Source organism: Ischnura elegans, chromosome 1 (genome assembly GCF_921293095.1).
Source record: "Ischnura elegans chromosome 1, ioIscEleg1.1, whole genome shotgun sequence".
In the NCBI taxonomy this organism is placed as follows: Eukaryota; Metazoa; Arthropoda; class Insecta; order Odonata; family Coenagrionidae; genus Ischnura; species Ischnura elegans.
In genome coordinates this window covers 1642021-1669713 of record NC_060246.1, presented here as the reverse complement: position 1 = coordinate 1669713, position 27693 = coordinate 1642021, and the positions used below count along the sequence as shown (strand labels likewise).

Sequence of the window (27693 nt, the reverse complement as noted above, 5' to 3'; positions counted from 1 at the left end):
AACAGAATAAATCAGTAAGTATTATTTAATAAGTGTTAAGTAAACTTTTAAAGGATTTTTTGTTTATCCTATCACAAATATTCTGCAATGCTTGCATTCTTCACAGTCGCATTTATAATTCGTGATGGTTGACTTTGTTTAAAATGTCAGTTTGAGAAATGTTGTTTCCCATTCCATCATTCACATCACTCCATACTTGTTACAATCGTGTTATCCACTGCAGGGGCGCAACTAAGAATTAAGGCTGGGGGGGGGGGTTTAGGAGCAACTAATACTTAGGTGTTTGGGGGTATTGCATACCCACCAGGGTAAGTAGGAATTGCGGGGGCCCTCCAGAAACATTTGAAGAATAATAGTTCAAAACGGTGAGTTTTACGGCTTTCTGAGGGATATTTGATTAATCCTAACACTTTTCAATAAGTAATACTAATCCATTAAGTAAAATGGATTAAACTTAAAAATTTCTCTGAGCTCTGGGGGGGGGTTTATCCCCCAAATTCCCCCACTTGCTGCGCCACTGATTCACTGGGCAATTGATGCTATTAGGGTCGGAATTGGTACTACAGGGCACCACCGCATGGGTAATTCAGTTCTAATGTTTCTTGATAATTACAATTTTAGAACACTGGCAAAAGGAAAAAGAAGGTGGACAGGTCGCACCGCTTCAGGGGTCTTGTGTGTCCTTTCATTTTAGTACATCATAGGCTTGTCTGGTCCTAGGAAAACGCCGTGTGCAGAAAAAACCCCTTGGGCTTCCCTTCAGTCCTTAGTTAGGGGCCTTCAGTCCTGGGGTCAGGTGCCCCTGCATTAATTTCCTCCTGCCCACGCTGGCCAGTCCGCCTCTGATTGATACCACTGTAACGTTTAGTTTCTGAACAGATCTCCATTATTATTTATTGCACATAAATTCATCTGTATTCTTTTAGGCTCAACGCAAACTTAAACGCCGTGCTAGAGCAGAGGTAGAAAGAGCTCGGACACTATCACAATATATGAGTGATGACAGCTGTAATGCAGATGATGAATCCACAGATCAAGATGAACAATTGAACTCTAATAATAATGAAGAGCATATTATTGAAGATCCCATGGATGTAGGTGATAACTTAGTTCAAAGTGATTCTACTGCAAGTGGCACATCAGAGGAAAGTGATGAAGACCTTTTCATATTTGAAGAAGTAATTGTTGCCAATAATCCTCAACTTCAGGATGATGAGGACAGAGAGGCCTATCTGTTAAGGGCACTCAAAGAATGGGCTCATAGAGGTGTTTCACTCAAAAAAATCGATACCCTGCTTAGTATACTTAATCCTATTCATCCTTACTTACCTCTAACTCATAGTGCCTTGCTTGGAACTCCTCATTGTGTTGATGAACTTCCCAGAATGGGAATGGGAAAATTTTGGTATAAAGGGCTGAAAAAAAATCTTGAGCAAAGGCTGACAGAGAAATACTTAAACGAATTCAAAAGAGTTGTTATTGATATCAACATTGATGGTTTTGAACCCTTTAAAAGCACTCACGATAGCATTTGGCCAATTTTGGGTAGACTTAGGAATCAAAAGGAGCCCTTTGTTATAGCTACTTACCTGGGTAAGGGAAAGCCAAGTGACATCATTGAATATTTGGCGGATTTTGTGAGGGAAGCCCGGGCATTGACAGCAAATGGCATATTTATGTTCAGTCAAAATTACCAATTTGAAATCAGACATTACATTCTTGATGCTCCAGCCAGGGCCCTTGTCAAGTGCATCATTGGCCATAATGGATATTTTTCATGTGAAAAGTGTGAAGTTGAGGGAGTTTGGGTTAATGGTGTTATGACTTTCAATGATTTGGATGCCCCAATGCGAACAGATATCACCTTCCAAAACAGATGTAATGTACGGCATCATACAGGTGACTCCCCTCTTGAGAGCATTCCCATGACAAAAATGATTTCGAGTTTCCGACTTGATGCAATGCATTTGGTATATCAAGGAGTAATGAAGCGGTGGATGAAGTTTCTCATGGGAAGCAAGAAGAGGAGAGGGTTATTGAATGAGCAACAGGTCAATGACATAAACAATAAAATTTCTGAACTTGCTCAGTGTGTCCCCAGAGATTTCAATCGTAGGCCAAGACAGTTTGAGTTCAGGGCCAAATTTCATGCCACAGAATACAGGCGTATTCTTTTGTATGATGGTTTATGGTTGTTCAAGGATTTAAATGAAAGTCTGTGGAAGAGCTTCAAGCTTCTTCAGGTTCCATTGTACATTCTTTGCAGCCCCACTTTAGTGAAGAAGGAGAATATGCTTGATGTGGCCCAATTGTTACTGAGGCGATTTATTGAACATTCCCAGAGATATATTAGTGAAACTTTTGTATCATATAATGTACATGCACTGTCACATCTTGTAGAGGAATGCAGGGAAAATGAATGTACACTAGATGAGCTTAGTGCTTTTCCATTTGAAACCTATATTGGTGTCATTAAGAAACTGCTCAGGTCAGGTTACAAGCCATTAGAACAGCTTGTCAACAGAGATGTTGAACGGGGTGGATACTTGATGGAACCTCAATCAGAGAAACAACCCAACCAAGTAACTTTATACCACCAGCACGAAGATGCAGATGAGATCATGGATGGTAGAATGTACAAGAAGGTAGTTTTAAGTAATACTTTTCTGGCAGTGACAAACCCTATTGGAAATTTCTTATAAGAAAATTTCTTATCAGAAATTGGACATATTTCTTATAAGAATATTTCTTATAAGAATTTTTCTAAAAGAAAATTTCTTATCAGAAATTGGGCATATTTCTTATAAGAATTTTTCTATAAGAAAATTGCTTATCAGAAATTGGGCATATTTCTTATAAGAAAATTTTTTATAAGAACTTTTCTATAAGAAAATTTCTTATCAGAAAATGGGCATATTTCTTATAAGAATTTTTCAATAAGAAAATTTCTTCTAACTATCAGTTACAAAATGTTATTTATCACAAATTTTCTGATGGAAATATTTATTATAAATATCATATCAACATGCTTAAAACACTTGCACAAACTTCTATAAAAAGCTACATAAGATTTACATCCCTACTGAGAGTACAAATTTAGCATTTTACCTAATTCAATCCAAATGTAGACGCCTATATCTGGTATACAGCAAACCTAATGATTTCCCATGAACCAAATGTAGATGTCTATCATCAGTGTACATCAAAAAGGACATTGAAGCTCTGTAAAGTTCACCTGGCTGGCCAGAAAAGGCGAGATACCATAGAGGTCTTTCAAGGCATGGGTTCTGTATAGGGTTAATGTCCCCACATGCTAAAAGAAACTAAAATCAATGAAACCAACCATAGCCTAGAATGATGGACTGATAATTGAATACAACTTTGGCAATCATTACGCAATGAAAGATACAGGAATTGCAATATGGAATATGATTTAACCTTGAAAATTGAAGAAGCAAATGAAATAAAATTCAATTTCCACTGGGGATAGGTACTTCAAGAAATTATATGGGAAGGAAGAGTAAAATTTGATAAATAAAATTCATATGAACAATGTTTATTTAAGAACCCAGAGAGAATGAGACCTCTACATGCAGATTTGGATAGATAATGAAAGAAATAAGCAAAGCAAAATGGAATTTGATGCCATTTTAGAGAAAAGGATACGTAGAATATGGCTAACAATAAGTGCAAGATTTAGGGAAATTAATAGGAATCACAGAAACACTGATTGATAATAATAGTTGATATATTTTCCATAAAATAATAACTGTGCAGATGTTGGCATACTCATACAAATTCATTCTCATTCTCTTCAGAGACGACTAAATCACTCTCTTTGTCCATTAAAACACGGTTTTCATTAAAACTTCCTCTTATGTTAGATATACCACAATCTGAAAAATATACATTTCTATCTAAATTTATGATGAAAAGTTTAAAATTCAACGAAACTATCTGTTTAAGGTAACATAATACTAGGAATGCCAGTTTTTTAATACTTCCCTATTGAAAATTTCTTATAAGTCTTACAGAAATTCTTATAAGAATTCTGTAAGACTTATAGGATTCTATAAGTCTTACAGAATTCTTATAGGATTCTATAAGTCTTACATATTTCTTATAGGATTCTATAAGTCTTATAGAAATTCTTATAGGATTCTATAAGTCTTACAAAAATTCTTATAAGAAATCTGCATTTCTTATAGAATTCTACAATAATGCTGCGCGGGTCGCATACCTTTTAGGTTTTTATCCAGCAAGCGTGTCACCATAACTTATGTTGGCAATTGATAATTATTTAAGGAATTCTACATAAGATAATTTTTGAAATTATGTATAACTCTTTTTTAAGTAATGTTCTGCTAATTTCCTGGTTTTTCTCAGCATGGTATTTGACATAAATGGTTCCAAGAAACGGAGGCTTCTTGAATGCGACTTGCTAGTATATATAGCTGAGGGCACATGAAAAATTGTAGACTTATAAGATCTCTCTGTTTCGAGTCTACAGATTACTTGACCGATGGAAGTTCGATATGGGCCATGAATAACCACGTTGTATACTACGATTGCATACGTTGCAGGATACTGTTAACATGGTTCCCTAGCAACCTAACAACCAAAACTTGTTTGGTTGTTAGGTTGCTAGGGATTGCTTTTATATGTTCATCATTCACTATGTCTTTGTGATAGCAGTTTAATAAAATAAGTCGTGTGCTTCTAACCAAAATAAGGCATTGACCTCATTTGGTAAGTATTAAAAAACTGGCATTCCTAAAATTATGTTACCTTAAACAGACAGTTTCGTGGAATTTTAAACTTTTCATCATTAATTTAGATAGACATGTATGTTTTTCAGATTGTGGCATATCTAACATAAGAGGAAGTTTTGATGAAAACAGTGTTTTAGTGGACAAAGTGAGTGATTTAGTGGTCTCTGAAGAGAATGAGAATGAATTTGTATGAGTATGCCAACATCTGCACAGTTACTATTTTATGGAAAATACATCAACTATTATTCTCAATCAGTGTTTCTGTGATTCCTATTAATTTCCCTAAATGTTGCACTTATTGTTAGCCATAATCTACGTATCCTTTTCTCCAAAATGGCATCAAATTCCATTTTGCTTTGCTTATTTCTTTCATTATCTATCCAAATCTGCATGTAGAGGTCTCATTCTCTCTGGTATCTTAAATAAACATTGCTCATATGCATTTTATTTATCAAATTTTACTCTTCCTTCCCATATAATTTCTTGAAGTACCTATCTCCAGTGGAACTTGAATTTTATTTCATTTGCTTCTTCAATTTTCCAGGTTAAATCATATTCTATATTGCAATTCCTGTATCTTTCATTGCGTAATGATTGCCAAAGTTGTATTCAATTATCAGTCCATCATTCTAGGCTATCGTTGGTTTCATTGATTTTAGTTTCTTTTAGCATGTGGGGACATTGACCCTATACAGAATCCATGCCCTGAAAGACCTCTATGGTATCTCGCCTTGTCTGGCCAGCCAGGTGAACTTTACAGAGCTTCAATGTCCTTTTTGATGTACACTGATGATAGACATCTACATTTGGTTCATGGGAAATCATTAGGTTTGCTGCATAAGATATAGGCGATATATACATTTGGATTGAATTAGGTATAATGCTAACTTTGTACTCTCAGTATAGGGATGTAAATCTTATGTAGCTTTTTATAGAAGTTTGCGCAAGTGTTTTAAGCATGTTGATATGATATTTATAATAAATATTTCCATCAGAAAATTTGTTATAAATAACATTTTGTAACTGATAGGTAGAAGAAATTTTTTATAAGAAAAATTCTTATAAGAAATTTTCTTATAAGAAATATGCCCAATTTCTGATATGAAATTTTCTTATAGAAAAATTCTTATAAGAAATTTTCTTATAAGAAATATGTCCAATTTCTGATAAGAAATTTTCTTATAAGAAATTTCCAATAGGGTTACCGAATGAGGTCAATGCCTTATTTTGGTTAGAAGCACACGACTTATTTTATTAAACTGCTATCACAAAGACATAGTGAATGATTAACATATAAAAGCAATCCCTAGCAACCTAACAACCAAACAAGTTTTGGTTGTTAGGTTGCTAGGGAACCATGTGAACAGTATCCTGCAACGTATGCAATCGTAGTATACATCGTGGTTATTCATGGCCCATATCGAACTTCCATCGGTCAAGTAATATGTAGACTCGAAAGAGACAGATCTTATAAGTCTAAAATTTTTCATGTGCCCTCAGCTATACCTAACAAGTAGCATTAAAGAAGCCTCCGCTTCTTGGAACCATTTATGTCAAATACCATGCTGAAAAAAAACCAGGAAATTAGCAGAACATTACTTAAAAAAGAGTTATACATAATTTCCAAAAATTATCATATGTAGAATTCCTTAAATAATTATCAATTGCCAACATAAGTTATGGTGACACGCCTGCTGGATGAAAACATAAAAGGTATGCGACCTGCACAGCATTATTGTAGAATTCTATAAGAAATGCAGATTTCTTATAAGAATTTTTGTAAGACTTATAGAATCCTATAAGAATTTCTATAAGACTTATAGACTCCTATAAGAAATATGTAAGACTTATAGAATCCTATAAGAATTTCTATAAGACTTATAGAATCCTATAAGAATTCTGTAAGACTTATAGAATCCTACAAGTCTTACAGAATTCTTATAAGAATTTCTGTAAGACTTGTAAGAAATTTTCAATAGGGCTCTGCTTTTCATTGTTAAACCTCAATCTCTAAATGCTGTAGACAGTTCTGAATCTCATACTTTCTTGATGTTAATATAGTGAATGAGAAGAAATATCCATCTGAGGTTAAGATGGATACTAATCAACAGATGCAGGAGAAAGAAAGCTCTAGTGAGAGTAATGGTCTTGAGCAGATGGACATGGAGCTGGAAAAGGGAAAATTGGATGCCAAAGGGATTTCCAAAGATGGACCAAAACAACAGGCTATTATAGGAAACGTGGGTGATGCCAAGAAGTATAAGAATAAAGATACTGAAAGCATTATCCAACAACACCCAAGTAACATGATAAATAATGAAATGGATGCAGCACAGTCAAGGGATGAGAATGCAGGAGGATCTGGAGAAGGCAACCAGGAGTCTCAAAGTAATTTTCTTGGTGATAGGAAGTTTATATGATAAAAGTTGTCCTTCTCTTTTAATTTTTTAATGTTGATAATTTTGAACTGTTCTTTGGTATACTCAGATCATCAGTTTCCTGTTTTGTAAAAGAAACTGATGTCTCTTATCTTCACTAGTATAGTTTATTAATTACCAACTTTTCCTTCATATCTTTCACAGGTGTTGAGTTAACAAACAGGCTCTTGGTATGTGAAAAAATGATTACAAATATTCAAGCTTGTAATAAGAGTAAGTTGGCATAATTATTGCTCCCGAACTTTCAGAGAAAATTTGTCTTGTCCAATCTCATTTGTAACTCTTAATTCATTGCAGAACATGAAATGTTAGTTGCAGAATCTCTGAAAAGCCTTGAGATTAAAATGAACACCGTACTACTAAACCAAGGAAAAATTCTAGCATATATTGCTCCAGAAGATAAAATGTTTGAGCCCGCAAATATGCCAAATATACTTTTGGATAATGAGAAGGACCTGAGCAACTTTGAGGAGTTCCTCAAAACTCCATCCAACTTCAAATCATTTGTAAGTAACTTGTCTGTTACCCTAACTCTTCATCATCCATCAACTTCACACCTTCTATTTTTCTTTTTTCTGTTCAGTGTTAAAGTTACGATTAATTTATTTTGGTTTCCTTTCTGACAGGTTTCATATGTTAGGCAAATGACGATTGATCAAACTGATGAAAAGGAGTCAGCAGCCCATATACTAAGAAAAATGTTCACAAATAAATTCGCTCGTTGTATTAATTGGGATGGAGGACACGGAAAAATTACATTTAGCAAAACTTACATAAATAAGGCTATTTGCAGTAAGTATGAATTCTTCTACCTATTTTATCCAAATTTGAAACTTTCAGCTTTATGGCATTATTTTCTCCTTTGTTTTTAGTCTCCCAATTGAAGAATTTCCCTCAAGGAAAATTAATCAAAACAAAGACAAAAATTCAGCGGTGGTTTAACACCAGCAATCAGAGACAATTAGAAGGGAGAAGAAGCAAAGCAGAACATTCTGAAATGGGCAATGAGGATTGTATTTCTCCATGTGTAATTGATGAGGGAGACAAGGAGCAAGAAGATTAGGAAAAGTTACACATTTCCTTACCTTTTTTCTGTAAAATCTATTTTTTATTAAAATAAATCATTATATGGCCATTACACCTGAGATGTTTGATTTATCCCTAAAAATGACAATATAAATTAAAGTATTAACATTCAGATGTAAAAAAAACTAGGTTTGGTCATAAGTAGTCAAGGTGAGGTCAAAGTGAGGTCAAAATGATAGGTAGTCATTTAAGGTCATATTGACATCATCATGAGTCAAGAAGGATGTCATTTCAAGGGACCATTTTGAGGTCACCGTGACTACCAAGCCATGACTTGAAAATGACATCAAGATGATGGCATAATGACTTTTCATTCCTCCTTGGGAAGACTGTATCTTCTGCCACTTCCTGAGAGGAGAAAAGAATGAGTTTAAAATTCATACAAAAATACATTCCTTTTTATGATCTGAATTGGAACACTATAGGTGTTTCAATTTGATCAGAAGTCATACATGCAGTCAATTAAAGTCTTTATTCTAATTACAAATGAAAGTTTGGCTACTCTGCTAGTTTCAAGACACTAAGATTTAAATTTTTTCCATATAATATGCCAAGTTAATGTTAGGGATGATACAGGGTAGCTTTTAGAAACGGTACGATGATAACTAAAATACAGCCAAACAACAATAATTTTAAAATGCATGTTTTGACATGCTTTTTTTTGGTTAATTCAGCCATAGGAATTTAAAGAAAAGGTATTTTAATGGCATGTTTATTGTAATGCAATTTTTTCCCACAGAAATGACATAATCAAACCTGTGACGTTATATTTTCACACATGAATTTAATTTAAAAGTAAATTCCCTAAAGTCTTACCTCAGTGAGGTCAGCATAAGCTCCCTCATGTTCTTCCGGCTCTGCTTCATTGGTCTTCCTGCCATCCTTTATCCTATATGCCTGGCTAAGCCATTGGCAAATTTCTCTTTTGAAGTTGGCATCATCAAGGCTTCCATACTGACCTGGCATGCAGCATCTGAAACATGTAATCACAAACAATATATTTCAGTGCAACTCAGTACATATTGAACTATCAATTGTTTCTACTACTGAAACCATAAGAAAGTCAAGGTTGCCTTTAAGAACTGATAACAAATTTTTGAGTGTTGCCATTGCTCTCTTGTTTCTCACTCCACTCCAGTTAAGTAATGAGCCTACATAATTGCTCATGACTTTCGATAAATTGTGTCTTACAAAAACTCCTTGGTTCTATGCCAAGCATCCACTTAACTCTCTGAACTGAAAAGATAAGGTTAAATTTGAAAGAAGAAGCATTGCACATCAAAAGGAAGTACCTCTGTAGTAGTAGGTAAAGCCTACTAAAACTTCTTTTTACACAATAATGGCTTACCATGTATGACCTGAAGCTCTTGTCTGCTTCAAGCAACAATTCCACCTCCACCAGAGATTCGTAGGACTGTACTGGTAGAGCTATAGGACAATGAAACATTAAATTTTCTGTGCCCTTATTGTGTCCCTTGTTTCCTTAACTCCGCCTTAATGTCTGTTTGATTAGATATAATTTCACGGCAGAAAGCAAATAATTTACTTTGATTGTCACAGTGCTCAACTACAAAGGCATCGAAGTCTTCCTTCCACACGTATTCCAAACATTGATGACCCGTACCATCTGCATGTAGCTGCTGCAATGCAGCTTCTACACTTTCTGCACCCACCACCAGGGGCGGATCCAGGATTTCTTTCTGGGAGGGGCACAAGCAAGGCCGTATCCAGGATTTTGTTGAGGGGGGGGCACAAGGATACCTCGTCATACAAAACGAACGAAATGATAATGGGACCATATTAAAAATCTAGCATATTTTTTAGGGTCTGGATCCGCCTATGCCCACCACCCCAGCATCAGATGTTAGGCCTGCTGGATAATGTGACATCACATTTATATATGCAATAAGTAGATAACTATAATGCCTTAAAGACACGCAATCTGCAAGAAACTTACTATGTAAGATGCTGAAACATTCCTCTTCTCGATCATCTGCACCTCTTGGCAATGACATACAGTAGAACCTCGGTTATACGACCCTCAGTTATACGATGCCCTCACTTATACGCCCATTTTTTTGGTCCGGTGAATAACCCCATATGAACCCATGTATTTCCAACCTCAGATTTTTCCCAGCCAATGAGATAAAATACCTCACTTATACGAATTTTCCGATAACTGCTCTACGAGAAAATTGCGGTACGCGCGCCGCTTTTAGTCACAGGAGCGGGGGTAGTACGTGCTCATCACATAGATATGTCAACGAAGAATAATAAGTTTTAATAATGGGCGAGGCTGTTTATTAGATACTAGTTAACTGACTAACTAATAACTGCAGTAGACGATCGTTAATCCGGAATATCTATCTCTAACGGAAGATTGTCAAGAATTTTCCAAGGTTATGTTTTACGTCGCCCCAGCGAAATAACACCAGAATGAGCCGTTAAAAATCCTCGCGTACCAAAATTTTAGCTTCCAAGGTCATCCAAAAAAGACTATCGTATTTGCAGAATGGGCGTTTGTAAGTCGATGGCGATTCAACACGATGGTAAAAACAGCGTGCGTGGTCTCATTCCGCGGGGGTAATCCCTCATCCGCGGGACGAATTGAGCCGGGGAAAGTTGCTTACGCGGCGCGCAAATCAAAACTGACCCAACTTGTATCTGAGGGTTATAATGAAATATAGTTTGACCTTGAGTGGCTATTAGCTTGAGTCTGCCTGGTGGCAAGCGTTTGTTTTTTAACTGAACGAGAGTTAGTACGAATGCCCTCGGAGAATAACTCGCGTCGTCAGTAGTAACGTAATCATTTTAGTCAAATTCAACACGCGAAAAAGAAGGCATTTCTTTTCGACTCAGGAATGACTTATAACCATTATATCGAATAACAAAAAGTGTCCGGTGTTGTTATCAGATACGGGGAAGCAAAATATTTCGTGAAGATTAGCCACACGGCTTGTGAGACGAAATTCCCGGCGCTGAATTCGCGGAAGAATGCCGACAGAGAAGCTATACCCGGTAGATTCAATCTACTATTGTTAAAATTTCATGGGAAAATTCTTTTTTAGTGCGTAAACATTATTGTGAGGAGAGTTTTTTCCGGGCTCATAATCTATTTTTGTTCATTCATCACTGACAGCAGTTGCGCGATTATTTCAAATGCTCAATTAAAAGAAGTGATCTAAGCACCGGAAAAGTCTTAGTCACGAAATATCCCGGGTACCGGAGGCGTAACTAGGAATATGCTTTGGGGGTGATGGTAGTACCTGGGGGGGCGGCTTCACCCCCCACCCCCCAGAGGCAACGGGGTATCCCATGAAATTAAAAAAACAGGCATGCCTGTAAATACGTTTTGCATCATTTTGGAACCTAAAATTTAGCTTTAAGAAGATGCAGTTGCTGTTCATCAAAGCTAGACTTTTGTTTCATTTTTTTTTAATTTCTCTGAGGCTTTGGAGAGGGATCTATCCCCTCATCCCCCAACCATATTTACGCCACTACCGGGTGCTTCATATTATCTATGGCATGGTATTTAGAGGGAGGAAACGGAGAGCTGGGGTCATTTTCGCCAGGAGGTAAGGGAGGGAGTATAGAAACTTTGTGTTGGAATTAGCCAGGTTGTAAAAATAGGCTTAACCAAGGCTTAACGTGCCATCTGCCAGACAGTGTGTTGCACTGGAAGTTCCGTCTACACTACTCTCAAGCAGGGATACAGCCATCTCTGAAAGCTTTCTGCCTCTGCCAGGATATTAACCCGGGTCCATAGGGTGTGAAGCCTTCGTGATGCATTAGTGAAATTTTGCTCCCTAATTACGGGGTTATTTTGGATGACTTTCCTCACGTATTTCATTTCTTCAATCTCCAATCTTGGGTTTGCCTATAGGTGGTAAAATGAATTTCCTGAAAACTGCTGTTAATGAGACAACTTTTTTTCAAAAATTGGCTTCTCTGTGAACATTTAATGTCATCATTCCGAAATCTCTCGAGTATGAAAGCCTTGCAGCTAAGTCAGTGGCGGCTGGTGGTAATTTATCTAGGGTGTGCATTAGAGCAGATATAGGATGATTTAATTATATTATGTTAATACTAATCCATGAGCATCATATTTCGTCGTAATAGAATACATAGCAAGCAAAACATATCACTGGTATATTCTACCCTTAAAATTGCATGAACAGAAATAATGTTAGCATTCATGAAAATAATTATTCTAAACACACCTTTACAAGTGACGGTAGGTGAAATTCATTCTCCTTTCCTTACACCCTACGAGGAAGTAGTGTAGAAAACGGCCATAGAGATGACTCTGTAGACGGAATAGGATCCTGGGCGCAGGTAGTGTAGGTGGCGGCTACACCACTACACTACCTGCGAGTCACTCACCAAAAATATGCGCGTGCGCACTCGCATCGTTTTGAGCCTGCTCCCATCACCCATTGGAACTGTGCATACCCCGCTTACTTCGTCCCGCCAGAGCACCCTCAAGCGATCGCATAGACCGAAAATGCGCCCGGCGCGATGCCACGGGATCGTACACTTGTAGAGCGGTGAATTCGAAAAGGAGATAGCTGTAGCGTTCGGAGTTTCATTTTTCTTGCACATGCAGACAGGATTTTTAACCTTCTCGTTGCAAAGGAATATTTTTCTTTTATAATTCATTCATCTTTGGATGTGCACTTGCTAACATGCGTATACGCACGCGCCGCCACTGAGCTTAGTACCAGAAATGCTAGACATTCAACCGTGGGTAATGTTGTTCAGGAATGCAAAATTATGTTTCTCTTAAAGTAACACATCATCAGTGGTGCTGCTTGTGAGAAAATAAGATTATTAGGCTTCAATTTCTTGCCTCCAAATGAGTAATTGCATCCTGAAAACAAACCAGCCCCTATAGGAAAGGATTTCATGCTAAAAACTGAAAAACCTCACCTATGAAACTTCCTCACTTATGAAACTTTTTTTGGTTTTCCGCTGAAAGTTTCATAAGTGAGCTACTGCATTTTCATTTTCAGAGAGAGAGGTTTTTGCTCTCTTCCCTTCATGAGCCACATTTCCTCTCTGAGGAATGTTGAAACATGATGACATAATTATCTCTGCAGCCTCATCAGAGGAAGATGATTCCCCAGGTAACTTAGTGGAGGTTTTCATCACCACCCTCTTATTCCTGGCGATAGCTATGGATTTAGTTTTGTAGCCCTTTTCCACCACTCTGATAATGACAGCCTCGAATTCTTTTGCTAAATTGTAGTCATCTGGAAATGAAAAATGGAATGGAAGAATAAACAAGAGTTGGTTTAGGAAAATGTAATGACCATATTTTTCTCTAAGTTACCAATCAATGGAGTTTTCCTGATGACGGGACACTGCCTCCAGTCATCAGAAGGTGAGACACATCTCTTTATCTCTTCCCCTACAGATGTGCTTTCGTTTGGCCACAAAACAAACTCATGGCCCTCTTCATACTCAAACCAACATATTGGCACAACATTGAAAACAGCAGAATTTTCCTCCATGAATTCTGCAATGAACCAACCAGACCTAAAAAGAAATATATGAATTACTCATGGCACTTAATTCGCAGGCATTTTAATTGTATAACTAGCAGCTACTTTATCAGGATAAATGAAGATAAAGTAGCTTGAATAATTACAGGGCAAATCACCTTTTCAATTCAACAATGCAGTGGCTCAGCAACATACAAAGCATCATTATGGTCAGGGATACGGATCACCATTGCCTTACTTCTAACCTCAGCAAGGGACCATTTTTTATTGACCCCCAATCGTAGTAGATGTCTCCATGACCCCCAAGCGAGGTAGACGTAACCAAGGCGACTCTTCGAACATCCCGTCCGGTAAAAGTATTCTGGGAACGTTAGCTACCCGTCATTATTTAAATTTCCATAAAATAATGTCACGTGACTAATTAAATGCTCCAATGCACAGATTTTTGACAATAAAATCCTGCCCTACTTGACATTTTTCTGAGGACTTCCTATCAACAGAGTAGCAACCATGTTTCAATACGGAGGAACAGAGCTTCACCGCCAAATCCCCAACGAACTTAACACTAATTAGTGGCCGTGTTAAGCAAGTCTGACAAAATAAAATGGAGGCAAACCTCTTAGGTCTGACCAACTGAAATGGGAGCAAGTTCGCCAGCCACCAAATCAACATGATTCCAATGGTGTTCCCGGGGAGAGAGAGAGAGCAGTATATTTGATTCGCGCGGGTGTTTAATGCAACGGCTGACCCCTTCGCAAGACACGAGAACGAATGGAGGAACAGGCGAAGATAGGAAGTGTAGCGAGGCACTTAGTGGAGGTGGGTACTACACTCCGCAAGGGGCCAAAAAATACCTTTTCCCGGGATAAAATTTTCACTTCGCGGAAAAGAACTTCACTGATATCAGATACCCGAATATTTTTAAAAATCGTATTACGTATAATACCATCATCACCCGAGCCCTAAAATTTAAATTCTATGTTTATCTCAAAATCAATGTTTTTTTAATCTCCTGGAAGGTTTCTCGGGAATAACAGCATGCAATTTCCACTGCCTTTACCACGGAACACTTTATTTCCAGTCTTAATTCCTACGATCCAGGTTTCAACTCCTCAAGTGTAACCGTCAAGGACCAGATAAATGGTGGGTTGCCGGTATTTGTATGAGTACCTCAATGTGATACGCATCCATTCTTTCATCTTTAACAGCTCGAAGAGATAAAAATTGAATGGGATGAATTGATGTAATGTTTTTCAAATGGTGTTCTGTGATTTTCTACTTGAAGGGAACAAACGATAAAATATTCAGGAAAATTTAAAATACTGAGCAACATTACCTCGGTAATTTGAAATGGATTGACCCCCACGATGAAAGCTAAGAAACTTCACAACGATTACAATGTAATAAGCTGACATTTTCTTGCGAGCAACAAAATTCTCAAACCACCTGCAGATGAAAAACACACGTCTTTACGCGCCTACAGTCACATACTTATTTGGAGTGGAAGCTGATTATGAATTGCATCGAAAAAAACGATAAGTTACAGCCAGTTTAATTATATATTTTGTTGGGATAGGAAGACATGCCATCGTAGGACAACATGTTATGAGAGTAAATTATTATTTTTACCTGTTCATGCTATTATGATATATTAATGAAATAAATTACTACTTTTGTAAAAGTAAAAACATACATTCAGCTGTCCCAATGAAACTAGACGTGATGGAAATAATTTAAGCCCAGATTCCGATTCAGCCAAAAAATACGTCTAACATCATCCAACGACGTCTCCAGGACAAAATCTTTGTTCACCAGTGTAGGAATTTATGTAAGTAAAAGCACCAACTCTTTGCTTCCAATAGGAGTGCGAAATACAAATATCTCCAAGGATTAAGTGGAAATAAATTGGTACATGAAATCTTTCACCCTTAAAAACGGACGAAGGGGCGGCCTAGGGTGATTGTGTGACCTCGGCTGGGGCCCTTTGGAAATTTTTGGGAAGTCGCATGCCCAGAAATGGATTTTGACGCTATTCTGGCTCTTAAAAATGTAAATTAAAGTTAATTAAGGGTAGCAATTTCGTAAATAAAAATACTAAGAAAAATGAAAATCACATAAGTAGATAAAAATTTTAGATAGGTATGATGGCTCTATTATCTTTTTAGTGAATTTGTACCTTAAAACCGCACTGAAATCTAAAAACCCTCCAAAATACCTTTCGAATAACCCTTTCAAAAAGCATAAGGTTCTCTTTTATCTTCTAAAACTTTTATTTCATTAATTTTTTTACAAACTTTGTGTGCTGATTAAGCTGTAAATAAATCAAATAATCAGAGCTTAGAATTTTATAATTGTTAAAAATAATTTCTTTCAAGTAATCTGAGTTTTTTTATTACACCTTTCATATACACTTCGAGATAGACGCGAGCGTTGTGGGGGCCCTATAACCTCGGGGGCCTCGGAGATAGCCGACCAACCAACCTGACCAGACCGCACCGATCGGACAACAATAAATAATTATAAATTTACGACCGAATGGATATCATCCATTTCTTCCACGGAAATTTGACAGCAGCAAGGATAAAATACAACCTATGCCACTTTCCCTGCTTATTTCCACTCTTGCTTTGAAATAAATGTGTTAAGGCAGATTGAGACGTTTATGTTAAAAAATTAGTCGCTGAAAAAATTCTGTGTTAATTTTTTTATCGAGTAAACTATATCTATTATGTTGATGTTATCAATTGACCTTTCAAAAAAAAAGATACAATTGGCTTAGATTCGAGTCCCCCCCCCATAACTTCAGTGCATCAAACGCGCTTGAAGTAATCCTACTCAGCTACGGGGCCACATACACATTACGTGTTCACCGTGAGTCCAAATATGAATCTGAAGAGAGGAAATCCTCGCCAAGGAGCACACAAGAAAACTCCGACGGCCCAACCTGTGCGTGGACGTGAGTTTCCTCAGAGCATTCTATCCGCTAGGGCATTTGAGCCTGTATTTTGACTCCTGTCTCGCTAGCCCGGTCGCCCCCGCGTCCGTCCTCGTCGGCTATTGCAGGCGTACTGGTGAGTGATGCAGGCTACCTCATGTGCCAACCTTACAAGTTTTTACCGACCCTACCACATCAGTTAAGTGGGGCTCGTGGGTGTCTACATACTTTTGAAAACGATAGTACATAAATTTCGTAATGCTCGTACAAAAGGAATAAATAAAGCGAAAACCAAAACAGTTCTAGAAACTATCCCCTGACAAAAAGTGACGATAATTTCCGTCAACAAGAAAACATAAAATTCAAGTGCACAATTTAACATTCTCATTCATTTTTCGTGATACGATATGAAATTTTTTGTTCAAATATTAAGATAATAATTTATAATATTTCCATGAATATACAAACGTGTTAGAATTTACTTGTTTGACATCTCACACATACATGCACTGGATGGTGCTAAATCCACCCAGGCGGGATTCGAATCCGCGACCTTCGGGTTGGCAGTCAGGCACGTTAACCCTGCGCCAATTAGTGCCTACATGGAAATAGACTATAGACGAGGAAGTAAGTGAGGCAGACTGAGAGGGCAAAAGTTAAGAACGGCGGGAGAGATGACGTAGTTGCAGCATGAAATAACCTCCCTCTAAGCGCAGGATAGGGAATCTCTCTAACAAGTAACAGAGGGAATTCTATCTACGGAGAAGCTGCAGCCTTCAGCAGCCTTCTTCAAGCCAATGTTCGTTGTATTTCTTCGAGAAGTGCCATCCAACTCCACAACTACAAGTTACCACACTTCTTAACCGTGTTTAAATAAATAATAATACTCTGCTGACATTAGTACGTAAGCAAAAAGCTAACATCACATCATCAAGTGCATGCTTCCCATACATTTGAACAGCAGCGCTTACTAGCTTTCCCTTCTGAAGAGTCCACTATCCCTTAGCGGTCATAAACACAAGATTAGGTGAAATAATTGGTTGCCCCTTGGAAATTGGTCTCCCTACGGGAACGGCTGTCTGCTCATTTCCGTAGGACATCCACATTGGAGTCATGTATCCAGACGCACCTCGTTGCAGATCCGAGATTTCCTTTGATAAATGGCCAAAAGAGCTAACGTCAAGCAGGGCATGAGGGCACATTTGAAAGTCACTTACAATTAGAGGTGAGACATTCTATCTCTCTTTTACTGCCATGCCACCATCAATCAACCCACAGCGTTACGTATTGCCAATAGGTCAGTTAGAGAGTGACATTGGTAAAGTGCACTTTCTACCAAATGTTTTTAAGCCGCTCGAGTGCACGTTACAGGTAAAACAATAACTCGATCGTTGCGCGGTTCTCTATTATTAGCAACTGAAATCAATTTCCTTCTAAAAAAAGTAATCATTCAGAATGAACAAAACGAAAATACATAAAAATATGGTGCTAATATCTAAATGGTCGATAAGGGTAAAAAATAGGAATAAATGATTATCACTTCAGTTATTTTGATTTTCGATCTTATTGATTGACAAATCTTTTCAACTCTCCACGTTAAAGATTTATATTTTTCCATCGCCATGGCAAAATAAAAAGATACGTGAATGATAAAAATGTCAATTATTTAAAATAGAAATCAACATACAGTAAAATAATAGTAGATTAAAGTTTTTAAATATAATGCTGAACAAAAAATTGTCATATGCCAAAATATAGTAAATTTACTAGGATAATAGTTTGGAGAGGTGCGTTACACCAATCCTTGGATGTATGGCTGCTGATGTTTTGGCAGTGGATACATTTTTCATTTAATAAGACTAAAACTTGAAATAACAGAAGATTATTAATGATAGAGGAAGAATATTATTGTATTCTTTGAAGAAAATTAAACTATTACTTGGAGAGCATTAGCGAACATTTTACACGTGGATGTTCACAAAATGCATTTGAAAAGGTGAAAAATGAGGGTTTTTATGGGAGATTCATTAAGATTAGAAAAATTTTTAAGAAGCTACTGGATGGGTTAAGGTTAAGTTAGAAATATAAACATATAAAGAAGATAAGATTGAAAAGGGTATTCGGGCTTCCAGCCGGGTTGTCTCTCTCCATTAAGCAATGGAGAGAGATCACCCGGCTGGAAGCCCGAATACCCTTTTTCGAATATATTCTCCGGGAAAGCATCAGATCTTAGCGTACGAGAACGCAAACAAACGTTGTCGCGCTGCAATATCAAGGCAATGGTGTTCTGGGAAAGGCGCGGTGTTTTGCTTGTGGACTTATTGACACGAGGAATGGCGATCAACTCAGAAGCCTACTGTGTAACCCTGGCCAGGCTCCGACGCGCCATTCAGAGCAAAAGACGCGGCTGAATCTCGCGTGAACTCCTGGTTGTGAGGGCAGGCGGCCAACTTCTTTAAAGAGTAGTTTCAAAACTTAGTTAAGTGCCCAAAAAAAAACAAGGTAACTATGTGGAAATATAAATAAAAGTATGATAATTATAAATATAAAATAATTTTGAAATTTTTTTTTAATATATACTAAAAAACAGCCTTTACTTAAAAAACAACCCTCGTATAAAGTCATTTCAGGCTTGATTTTGTGTAAGTTTGCTAAATCCATGATAAAAACATAAATGGTAATTTCTACACTTTTTAATTAAACACTGAGCGACCAACCATGGTATCAACACAATGTGTCGTTTTCAAGGTTGAAAACGATGCATAAATGACATTTCCTTGAAAATGACAGAATGTGTTGAAACCATGGTCGGTCCCTCAGTGTTGAATTAAAAAGTGTGGATATTAACATTTGTGTTTTTGTCATCAGATCTTAAGATAGGATTAAGTAATTAAAAGATAGGTCCATGAATGATCATATAACTATTACGAATTTCATATAAAAGAGGTGAGAACAAGATTTGTAAATGGATTGAATTGAAGGAAAAAGTTCGACGAGTAACCCGCACTGATATATTGGTGAGTGCTTCACGCATTAGCAAGGATTAGTAGTTAACGTCAAATTCTATTTTCAATGAAAAGAGACTTTTATTGTCACTGAACTATTTGGGCCTCATTATACTCGTACTTACTTATTTTTTTAATACCACCATATTCTCTCTAAGAAAACCAAACGGTCACTCGTTAGTTGGACACCAAACAACTGCTCAAACCACCCGTATTAAATATTCTTAGCGTCCTATGCAACAGAGATTAATTACTCAGGGATCTAAACCTACATAATTTGTTGCCGTTTAAATGAGGATACTTCATTAGATGAGAAGATACCGGGATTATTGGATGCGATAATTTCCTTTCGTTTAAATACTATTGGTTTAAACATTTGATGACATATAATTAAGTAAAGGTGGGTACTTTTATCAATCACTGAGGGGTGAGCAACTGAATTAAGGCAGAATGTTAGCCCTATTCAAATGATGAATGAAATAACCTTTAGGGAGTATTAAAAACATAGATTGTGAATAAATGCCATCCATATTGCATAATCAATTGATCCAGTATTGACTTTGCGGAAAATTAGTGAACAGGGATTTGAACTAATATTATATCCATATTTTTCACATTTTACCGTTTGTATTTGTGGTACAATCTTTGGCATTAATGATAACTTGAAATTATTGAGGATAAATGCTTGGTAGAATTCAAGGAAGGCAAAGCATAGCTGGTATGGCCTTAACACTGAACATTAGGCCGGCCCTTATTTTTCAGAATTGAGAAAAATTTTGTTTTCCTGTTCCAATTTCTCCATGTTTCCGGTGCAACCACGTGGGTTTGTTGGTGATGTCAACAGTTTCGCTGGCATTGCTGCCAGCGTCTTCAGGTCGAAGATGATGGTCCAATTGAGGTTTATATTCACGTGCTAAAGTCTGGTTACTTTAAAATAACGGGAACCCGTGCCCCAAGGGCCCTAAGTACTTGGGACCCTCAATCGAGTTTTTATGGGGTCGAAAAAGTGCTGTTTCTATGTAAAACGTAAAAGTAAAGGCCATCAGGCCCGATTTTCTGTTTGTTTTGACCCATCTCTCAGCGTTTACGAGATATCGTCCGTCGTAATGCAATCCACCTCCCTGGGCGATACCCCGCACCGCGGCGCCACGGCTAATTGCCGAATATGGGATGTCAATTAAAGATTAGAAACACACCGAAAATGCGTTTTATTTTGGTCAATATGTACTGATATTCATGGACAGAGTGAAAATAAATTGATCACTTGGATTGGAAATATTGTCATGGCAATTAAATTCTTTCTAACGTAAGTACATTTGTTCAGGGGCTAGATCTTGCCAGTGGGAGGAAAGAATTTGCCGAGGTAGGGGAGGGGGTGGAGGCGAAGTCTCTAGTAAGTGGTGCGGGCCGTACCTCAGTGGCGCTGCGGTGCGGGGTAGCGCCCTGGGGGGTGGATTGCATTACGACGGACGATATCTCGTAAACGCTTAGAGAGAGGTCAAAACAAACAGAAAATCAGTTCTTAGGACCTTTACTTTTACGTTTTACATAGAAACAGAACTTAGGGCCCTTGGGGCACGGGTTCCCGTTATTTTAAAGTAACCAGACTTTAGCACGTGAATATAAACCTCATTTGGATCATTTTGAGATCAGGAAAACATAACTTTTCTCAAATCTGAAAAATAAGGGTCGCCCTACTGAACATACATAGTTATACTGCGGGAAAATGCAGTACAATTTCTTGTGAAAGCAATGATAACGATTCGAATAATGATTTTTTTAGGCCGTGAATGGTAAAATTTACATTCCTTTCCCCCGTTAGGAAGGAAATATTTTGTAGCTAACGAGTAAGTATAAACTCTGAAAATAGTTGAGTATATTTAAACATAGTCATCTCCTTTGAAAACTCTCAGCTGTACGAGTAACTTCCTTGTTAGCGTAGTCAACACAGGAGAAACTATATTCCTCGTGTCATGATCTTTATCAAATTTATTTTATACAGCCGAAATGGATACAACTTTAAGCAGTAATTACCAGCCCTTGAAAATAAAAGAAACGAGAGCGTTTACATTATTAAAAATATCCATATTTGTGGCTTTCTTAATGTGTTGATAAGGCAGCGTAAGCTTTAAGATTATTAGGAATACGGAGAAATTAGAAATTGAGGAAGTTTATTTCCACCTCTCGCTATTAAAGTTCCATGGTAAGGAAGTGTCCCTTTGGACACAACTTCCTCCCCACTTAACCGTCCTCCTTCCTAGCCCTCACTCTCCCAAGCACACATCATCCATCCCCTTTCCCTTCTCGCAACTATTTCCAGCCCCAAAGTGTTGTATACCCACAGCTCCCTTCTCTCTATAATATCCCCTCGGTCGTTTCTTTTTACGAGCACCATAAATACAACATAGTTCATCATATTTTCACACATTTTCACTGGTTTGTAAAAGTCGGCAATATATTCCACAGCTAAAAGTAAAATCGCTCTTAAAATGAAAAACAAAAACATCTATCATCATCTCCGTAAAACATAGTCATGAAGACCGAATGAATGGAAGATTTCTTTTTTGCGAACGATGTGAAATAAAACCTGCATATTCATCTTTAACGAGAAACCATTTTCAAAGCTTTGACAAGCGACATATATATTTCAGGTTGTTTTCAAAACATCAACGATGATAACCGAGAGACGAACGCAATGAAAATGTTCAAAAGTTTTTAGAATAAATCACCATAAATGTTTCCATAAAAATATGCTAGCATTTGGCCGTTGAGTTACATAGATAATTCACAATGCACTTTTCATGAACATATACTCAGGCAATTTTCTGCCTTTCTCTGATGACACTGCGATCAAATTGAAGATTTATATGGAAAAACATGTTCAAACTTGTATATTTCTCACCTCTATTACCACGAGAAGAACATTTCTTTGACACCCGTCGCCTACTGAAATTCTAAATATAACTACGCATCACACTTTTGAATGACCACCAATTGCTGCACTTCAGAGGTAGAGTGTTTAAAACTGACATTTTGGAGAAAACCTAACGAAAAGGTAATCTAATACAACCCGTTAGCTAAGTTTGCTTTTGAATAAAACAATAATAAGTGTTAAGATCCATTTTCACAAAACTAGTGATTAAAGTTAAAACTTTGTTGAATCTATGCAATGTAATCGTAAATATCCAGTTCTCTGGCTCACGAAAAAACTTTTCTTATTCATTTGATATAACATTGGGCACACTGGTATTGTTACGGTGATTCACCTAAAATTAGAGCATTGAAAAATTCTCACTGATCTCAAATAGTTGCCTTCACTACATGGTAATTATATATATTTTGAATGAAAATTATTTACCGCCATCTTCCTTTAGGCCTGTACGGCCTGCAATAAGGGTCATGGTGCTAACACATCACCATGTAAGCCACTTGTCAGCATACATTTGGAAAGGCTACTCATAAAAAACTTCGTTATAGACTAATACATGGAAAAAAGTGACCAATGTATTCTACATCATTCGCTTTACATGCCCGCTAGAGAACTAAATCAAGATGCAAAATTGCGTGTTAGTCTAGCATCATCACTCACCAACTAGGTACGTCACCTGGAAACTTCGCTCCTTGCCCAACATCGTAGGGATAGATAGCTGAGTGGTAGATAAAGGTTGATTGAGGGTTACGCTGAGCAGAATGTGAATAAATGATCTAAATTTTGCTCTATTTTCGTATCGCTTGTGCTTGCTTGCTAGCTTTCGCCCTTTGAACTTGCAAGATATTTCTTTTGCATTTCCTGTGCTATATGTAACGTTGATATTAGGCAAACTGATAGAGAAATCTTCAGGGGAAGCCAGAGGTTTGTCAGGTCTAAGGCAATAGACCGAATCGAAACCTCAGGGTGTGAAGCCACAAAGGGAGACTTGGAAAAAGAGAACACAGGAATGGCCATACGGCCCAGAGAGATACAATCACAGATAGTCTGCAAGAAATGACCATAGCACTGACGGATTAATATATTGGGCATTTTTTTGGGCACAAAAGGAGAAAATGTATGTAATTAATTAAAAAAATGTATCAAGAAACAAAATATACAAAAGTGATCAATATAGTCGATTCGCATGCATTCGCGAGAACACTAACCTACGCACGCCAAATCTTGGGATAATCTAGAATCATCCAGTGGCGGCTTGCTCATAAGGACTCTCGGTCGCCGCCCCTCCCAAAGATTTGAAAAATGAAAATAAATTAAATACCCATTCAATTATAACTACACATCTAATTAACCAAAGTATTTTTTTCCAATTGCATACATCGAAAATGCAGGTAAAACACTCAAAAATAGCCCGAGAAGTTCACATTTGTGGCCGCAGGGCGCTGGCCAGAACGTTCCAATCCATCACCATGCAGTTATATGAAGAGTGGTAGTGGTGGGGGCTGCTGGTGCTATGACGCGTCTAAGCTTGTGCCTCATGGGCTAGGTGCGTATAATAGGCGTACGTGCGTATCCTGTTATACGCACCTTGCCTCAAGGGAGTTTTGGGACGCCGCGCCGGCCGAGCATGGGCAGAGTGACGTATCTAGTGAGTTGATTGACATCGCCGCGCCTCGGTCGAATAATCTTGGTGTTGCAGTGTTGCAGAATACCTTGTTTTGTTGACTTATTACGTGTAATTTTTTTCATATAAAAAGGCCTAGTTGTAGTTGATTTAATCGATTCAGTGAGTTTTAGTGCTTTAGTAAGTCATAATGGCCACTAGATTGCCTTAAAAATCCTCATTAAAATACACAAAATATTAATAAACTTTGACCCCCCGGTGGAGTGTGCCCCTCCCAGCATTTGACTCACATCTACATCTACATCTACAAATTACCCTGCGAGCCACCTCTAGGGTGTTTGGCAGGGGGTGATCAATCACCAGCATGCAGCATGCATTTGGACTCCCACATGCACACCACACCGTCCAAGAAACGTCCCGTATAATAACAAACTATACTACTATATGCTGTTAGAAATAGAATATAGAATAGAAATTCAGAAACATGCAGTAAGTATTACAGAGGTTAGTAGGCTACACTACAAGTCATGCAATCTATTTACGCGTTCTACTACTGCCGTTATAATCTCTTATTGATCGTGGAAAAAATGACATTCGGAATCTGTCTGTTCTGCAATCTATCTCTCTTATTTTATTTATATGATCTGATCTTCCGTAGTACGTTGGCGTCCGCAAGATATGGTTAACTTCGTCAGAAAAGACACTGCTCTTGAATTTATCTAAAAGGTTTAGTCTATTTTTCAATCTACGGTCCGACAGAGATTCCCATCCGAGTTTATGTAAGAGGTCAGTTACACTAACAAGACTATCGTAACGACCTTTCACATACCTGGCAGCTCTTCTTTGCACGCGTTCTAACTCTGTTATTAAGCCTTTTTCATGAGGGTCCCAAACACTGGCAGCGTATTCCAAATGTGGTCGAACGAGGGAAAAGTAGCTAATTTCTCTCACTTTGTCGTCGCACTTTCCTAATATTCTTTTAACAAAACCCATTTTACGATTAGCTTGACCGGTTATTTCTCGAATATGTTTATTCCACGATAGATCATTATTGAGTCTAACCCCTAGATATTTCACAGATTCAACTGCCTTTAACTGCGTGCCCCGAATGACATAGTTACGCTGTAGGGAGTTATTCTTCTTCCAGAAATTCATTACGACGCATTTTTCCAAATTTAATTCTAACTGCCAAACATCGCACCAAGCTTGGATAGCAGCAAGGTCATTCGTTAGTTCATCTATATCTTTGCTGGAACGAATTTCTCTGTAAACTACAGCGTCGTCTGCAAATAATCGTAACTTACTCTGCACTACTTCGCCAATGTCGTTTATATAAAGAAGGAATAGGAGTGGGCCAATGACACTACCCTGAGGAACGCCAGAAGTCACTCTAACCTCATTGGAGACTGCACCGTCTAATACTACTCTTTGGACGCGGTCGCTCAAAAATTCTCTAATCCAGGAAATGACATCTTCGTCTAGACCATAAGATTTCAGTTTTATTATTAACTTTCCGTGGGGTACTTTATCAAATGCCTTTTTGAAATCAAGAAAAATCGCGTCTACTGGAATGTTGTCTTCCCCGGAGACTAAAATATCGTGGGCGAAAAGCGCTAACTGAGTTTCGCACGATCTGCTTTTCCTGAATCCATGTTGATTTCCCATTAATAAGTTTTGCGCGTCTAGGTGTTTCATTACCGAGCTGACTACGATGTGTTCAAGGACTTTGCAAGAGATGGACGTTAAAGATATCGGCCTGTAATTAGATGGCTGTTCCTTGTCTCCACTTTTAAATATAGGCGTTACATTAGCGATTTTCCAGTCATTAGGTACTTCGTGTTGCTTGATGGATTTACTGAATATTAACTGCAAGTAGGGGGCAAGTTCTGAGGCTAGTTCTTTATATACGCGAGAAGGGATTTCGTCTGGACCAGGTGATTTATTTGGACTAAGCGATTTCAATATATTTTCTATTCCGAGCGTACTAATGTCAATAGCTGGCATTTTATGTATACAGGTATTGTCGTCGGTCTCGGGTGAGTTTTCGGAAGGCTCCGTGAACACGCTCTTAAAGTAGGAATTTAATACATTGGCTTTATCGTAACTGCTTGTCAACACATCTCCATTGTCGTTTCTCAGCGAACATACGGTAGATCGTTTACCTTGAACTTCCCTAGCATATGACCAAAATGCTTTTGGGTTATCCTGTAACTGCTCTACTAGTGTTTTTCTTTTAAAATTCGTGAACGCATTCCTCAACGCTTCCTTCGTGGCGGCTTTAGTCATCCTATATTTTTTAATTATTAGCTCGCGTTCATTAGCGGATAAATCCGTGCTGACTTATTTCATTTTAGCATGACACGCTCTCTGTCGCCTCAATGATTTTCTCACTTCCGCGTCGTACCATCTCGGTTCGCTGCCTTCTTTTACTATTTTACTAGGGATGTAGCTATTTATTCCCGAAGTTACGAGCGAAAGAAAAGCTTTCCAAGTATTCTCTACATTTAACTTTAATACTGATTCTTGAAACTCGGGGAAAGCACTTTTCATATGACTCTTAAACCCATCAAAATTAGCTCTTTTAAATATGAAAACTTTACGCTCTTTTTTAAAGTTTACAGCGGTATTTAGAGAAAACTTTGCAGTTACTACCCTATGGTCACTTATTCCTTCGACAGTGCCAACGTTTATTACCTGATGTGGTATATTTGTCGCTAATAAATCAAGAATATTTTCTCCTCTGTTTGGTGCGGATGCTATTTGAAACAATGAATTAGATGTGAAAGTGTGTAATAAAGCCTCGCAGATCACTTTATCCCTCCCACCAGGAATGAAGCTATAAGTCTCCCAATCTATAGAAGGTACGTTGAAATCTCCACCCACAATCAAGTTTCTTTCAGGATACTTGGATGCTACGCTGTTTATTTGATTTTGAAAATCCAACATTGACGTTATATCTGAGTTAGGTGGTCTGTAATACGAACATAATAAAATAGTTTTGAATTTTGGACATTTAATTAAACACCACACAGATTCAACGCTGGTCTCAGTTACGGTTATCGCTTGGCTGACGATTGAATTCTTTACAGCTATAAAAACTCCGCCCAACTCGATTAATTCTATCTTTCCGATAAACAGTGAACGATTTTGGGAAGATCTCATTGTCTGAATCATCTTCTGTTAGCCAACTTTCTGTTCCAAAAATGACGTTACACTTCGTACTATGAATTAAATGGTGGAATTCAGGAATCTTATTTCTTAAACTACGGCAATTAACCACAGCCACGATTAAAACTTCGGAAGTAGTAATATTGCGATTCGGGAATAATTCTGATTTGCTTTTGTCGAATAGACTATTCACATGCTCTATACCGCTGATAAATGGAAATGCATGTCTTAT

General features: G+C 37.6%; 3 protein-coding genes across 7 annotated transcripts in view; 1 reads left to right on the top strand and 2 right to left on the bottom strand.

Annotated features, from left to right (window-relative positions):
- The window catches only part of LOC124154514, a 270506-nt gene that overhangs the window by 75720 nt on the left and 167093 nt on the right, over positions 1-27693 (bottom strand). For all 4 annotated transcript variants that reach the window (XM_046528316.1, XM_046528311.1, XM_046528332.1 and 1 more), the window contains one exon: positions 9113-9269. In XM_046528316.1, coding sequence (XP_046384272.1) covers positions 9113-9262 — 150 coding nt within the window. In that variant the 5' untranslated portion in view covers positions 9263-9269. The remainder of the gene's footprint in view (positions 1-9112; positions 9270-27693) is intronic.
- LOC124154498 lies at positions 497-8348 on the top strand. 2 transcript variants are annotated; one of them, XM_046528285.1, is made up of 6 exons: positions 497-2645; positions 6834-7160; positions 7355-7423; positions 7508-7716; positions 7837-8002; positions 8083-8348. In XM_046528285.1, exons 2-6 carry the CDS (start codon positions 6866-6868, stop codon positions 8271-8273), a joined length of 930 nt encoding a protein of 309 aa, XP_046384241.1. In that variant the 5' UTR covers positions 497-2645; positions 6834-6865; the 3' UTR covers positions 8274-8348. The 2 variants fall into 2 exon arrangements, with proteins under 2 accessions (XP_046384241.1, XP_046384232.1); XM_046528276.1 differs by lacking the exon at positions 497-2645 and having other exon boundaries at positions 6720-7160.
- On the bottom strand, positions 13236-13901 carry LOC124154508. Its single transcript, XM_046528298.1, has 2 exons — positions 13629-13901; positions 13236-13548 (listed from the first exon to the last, which is right to left on the bottom strand). Exons 1-2 carry the CDS (start codon positions 13807-13809, stop codon positions 13277-13279), a joined length of 453 nt encoding a protein of 150 aa, XP_046384254.1. The 5' UTR covers positions 13810-13901; the 3' UTR covers positions 13236-13276.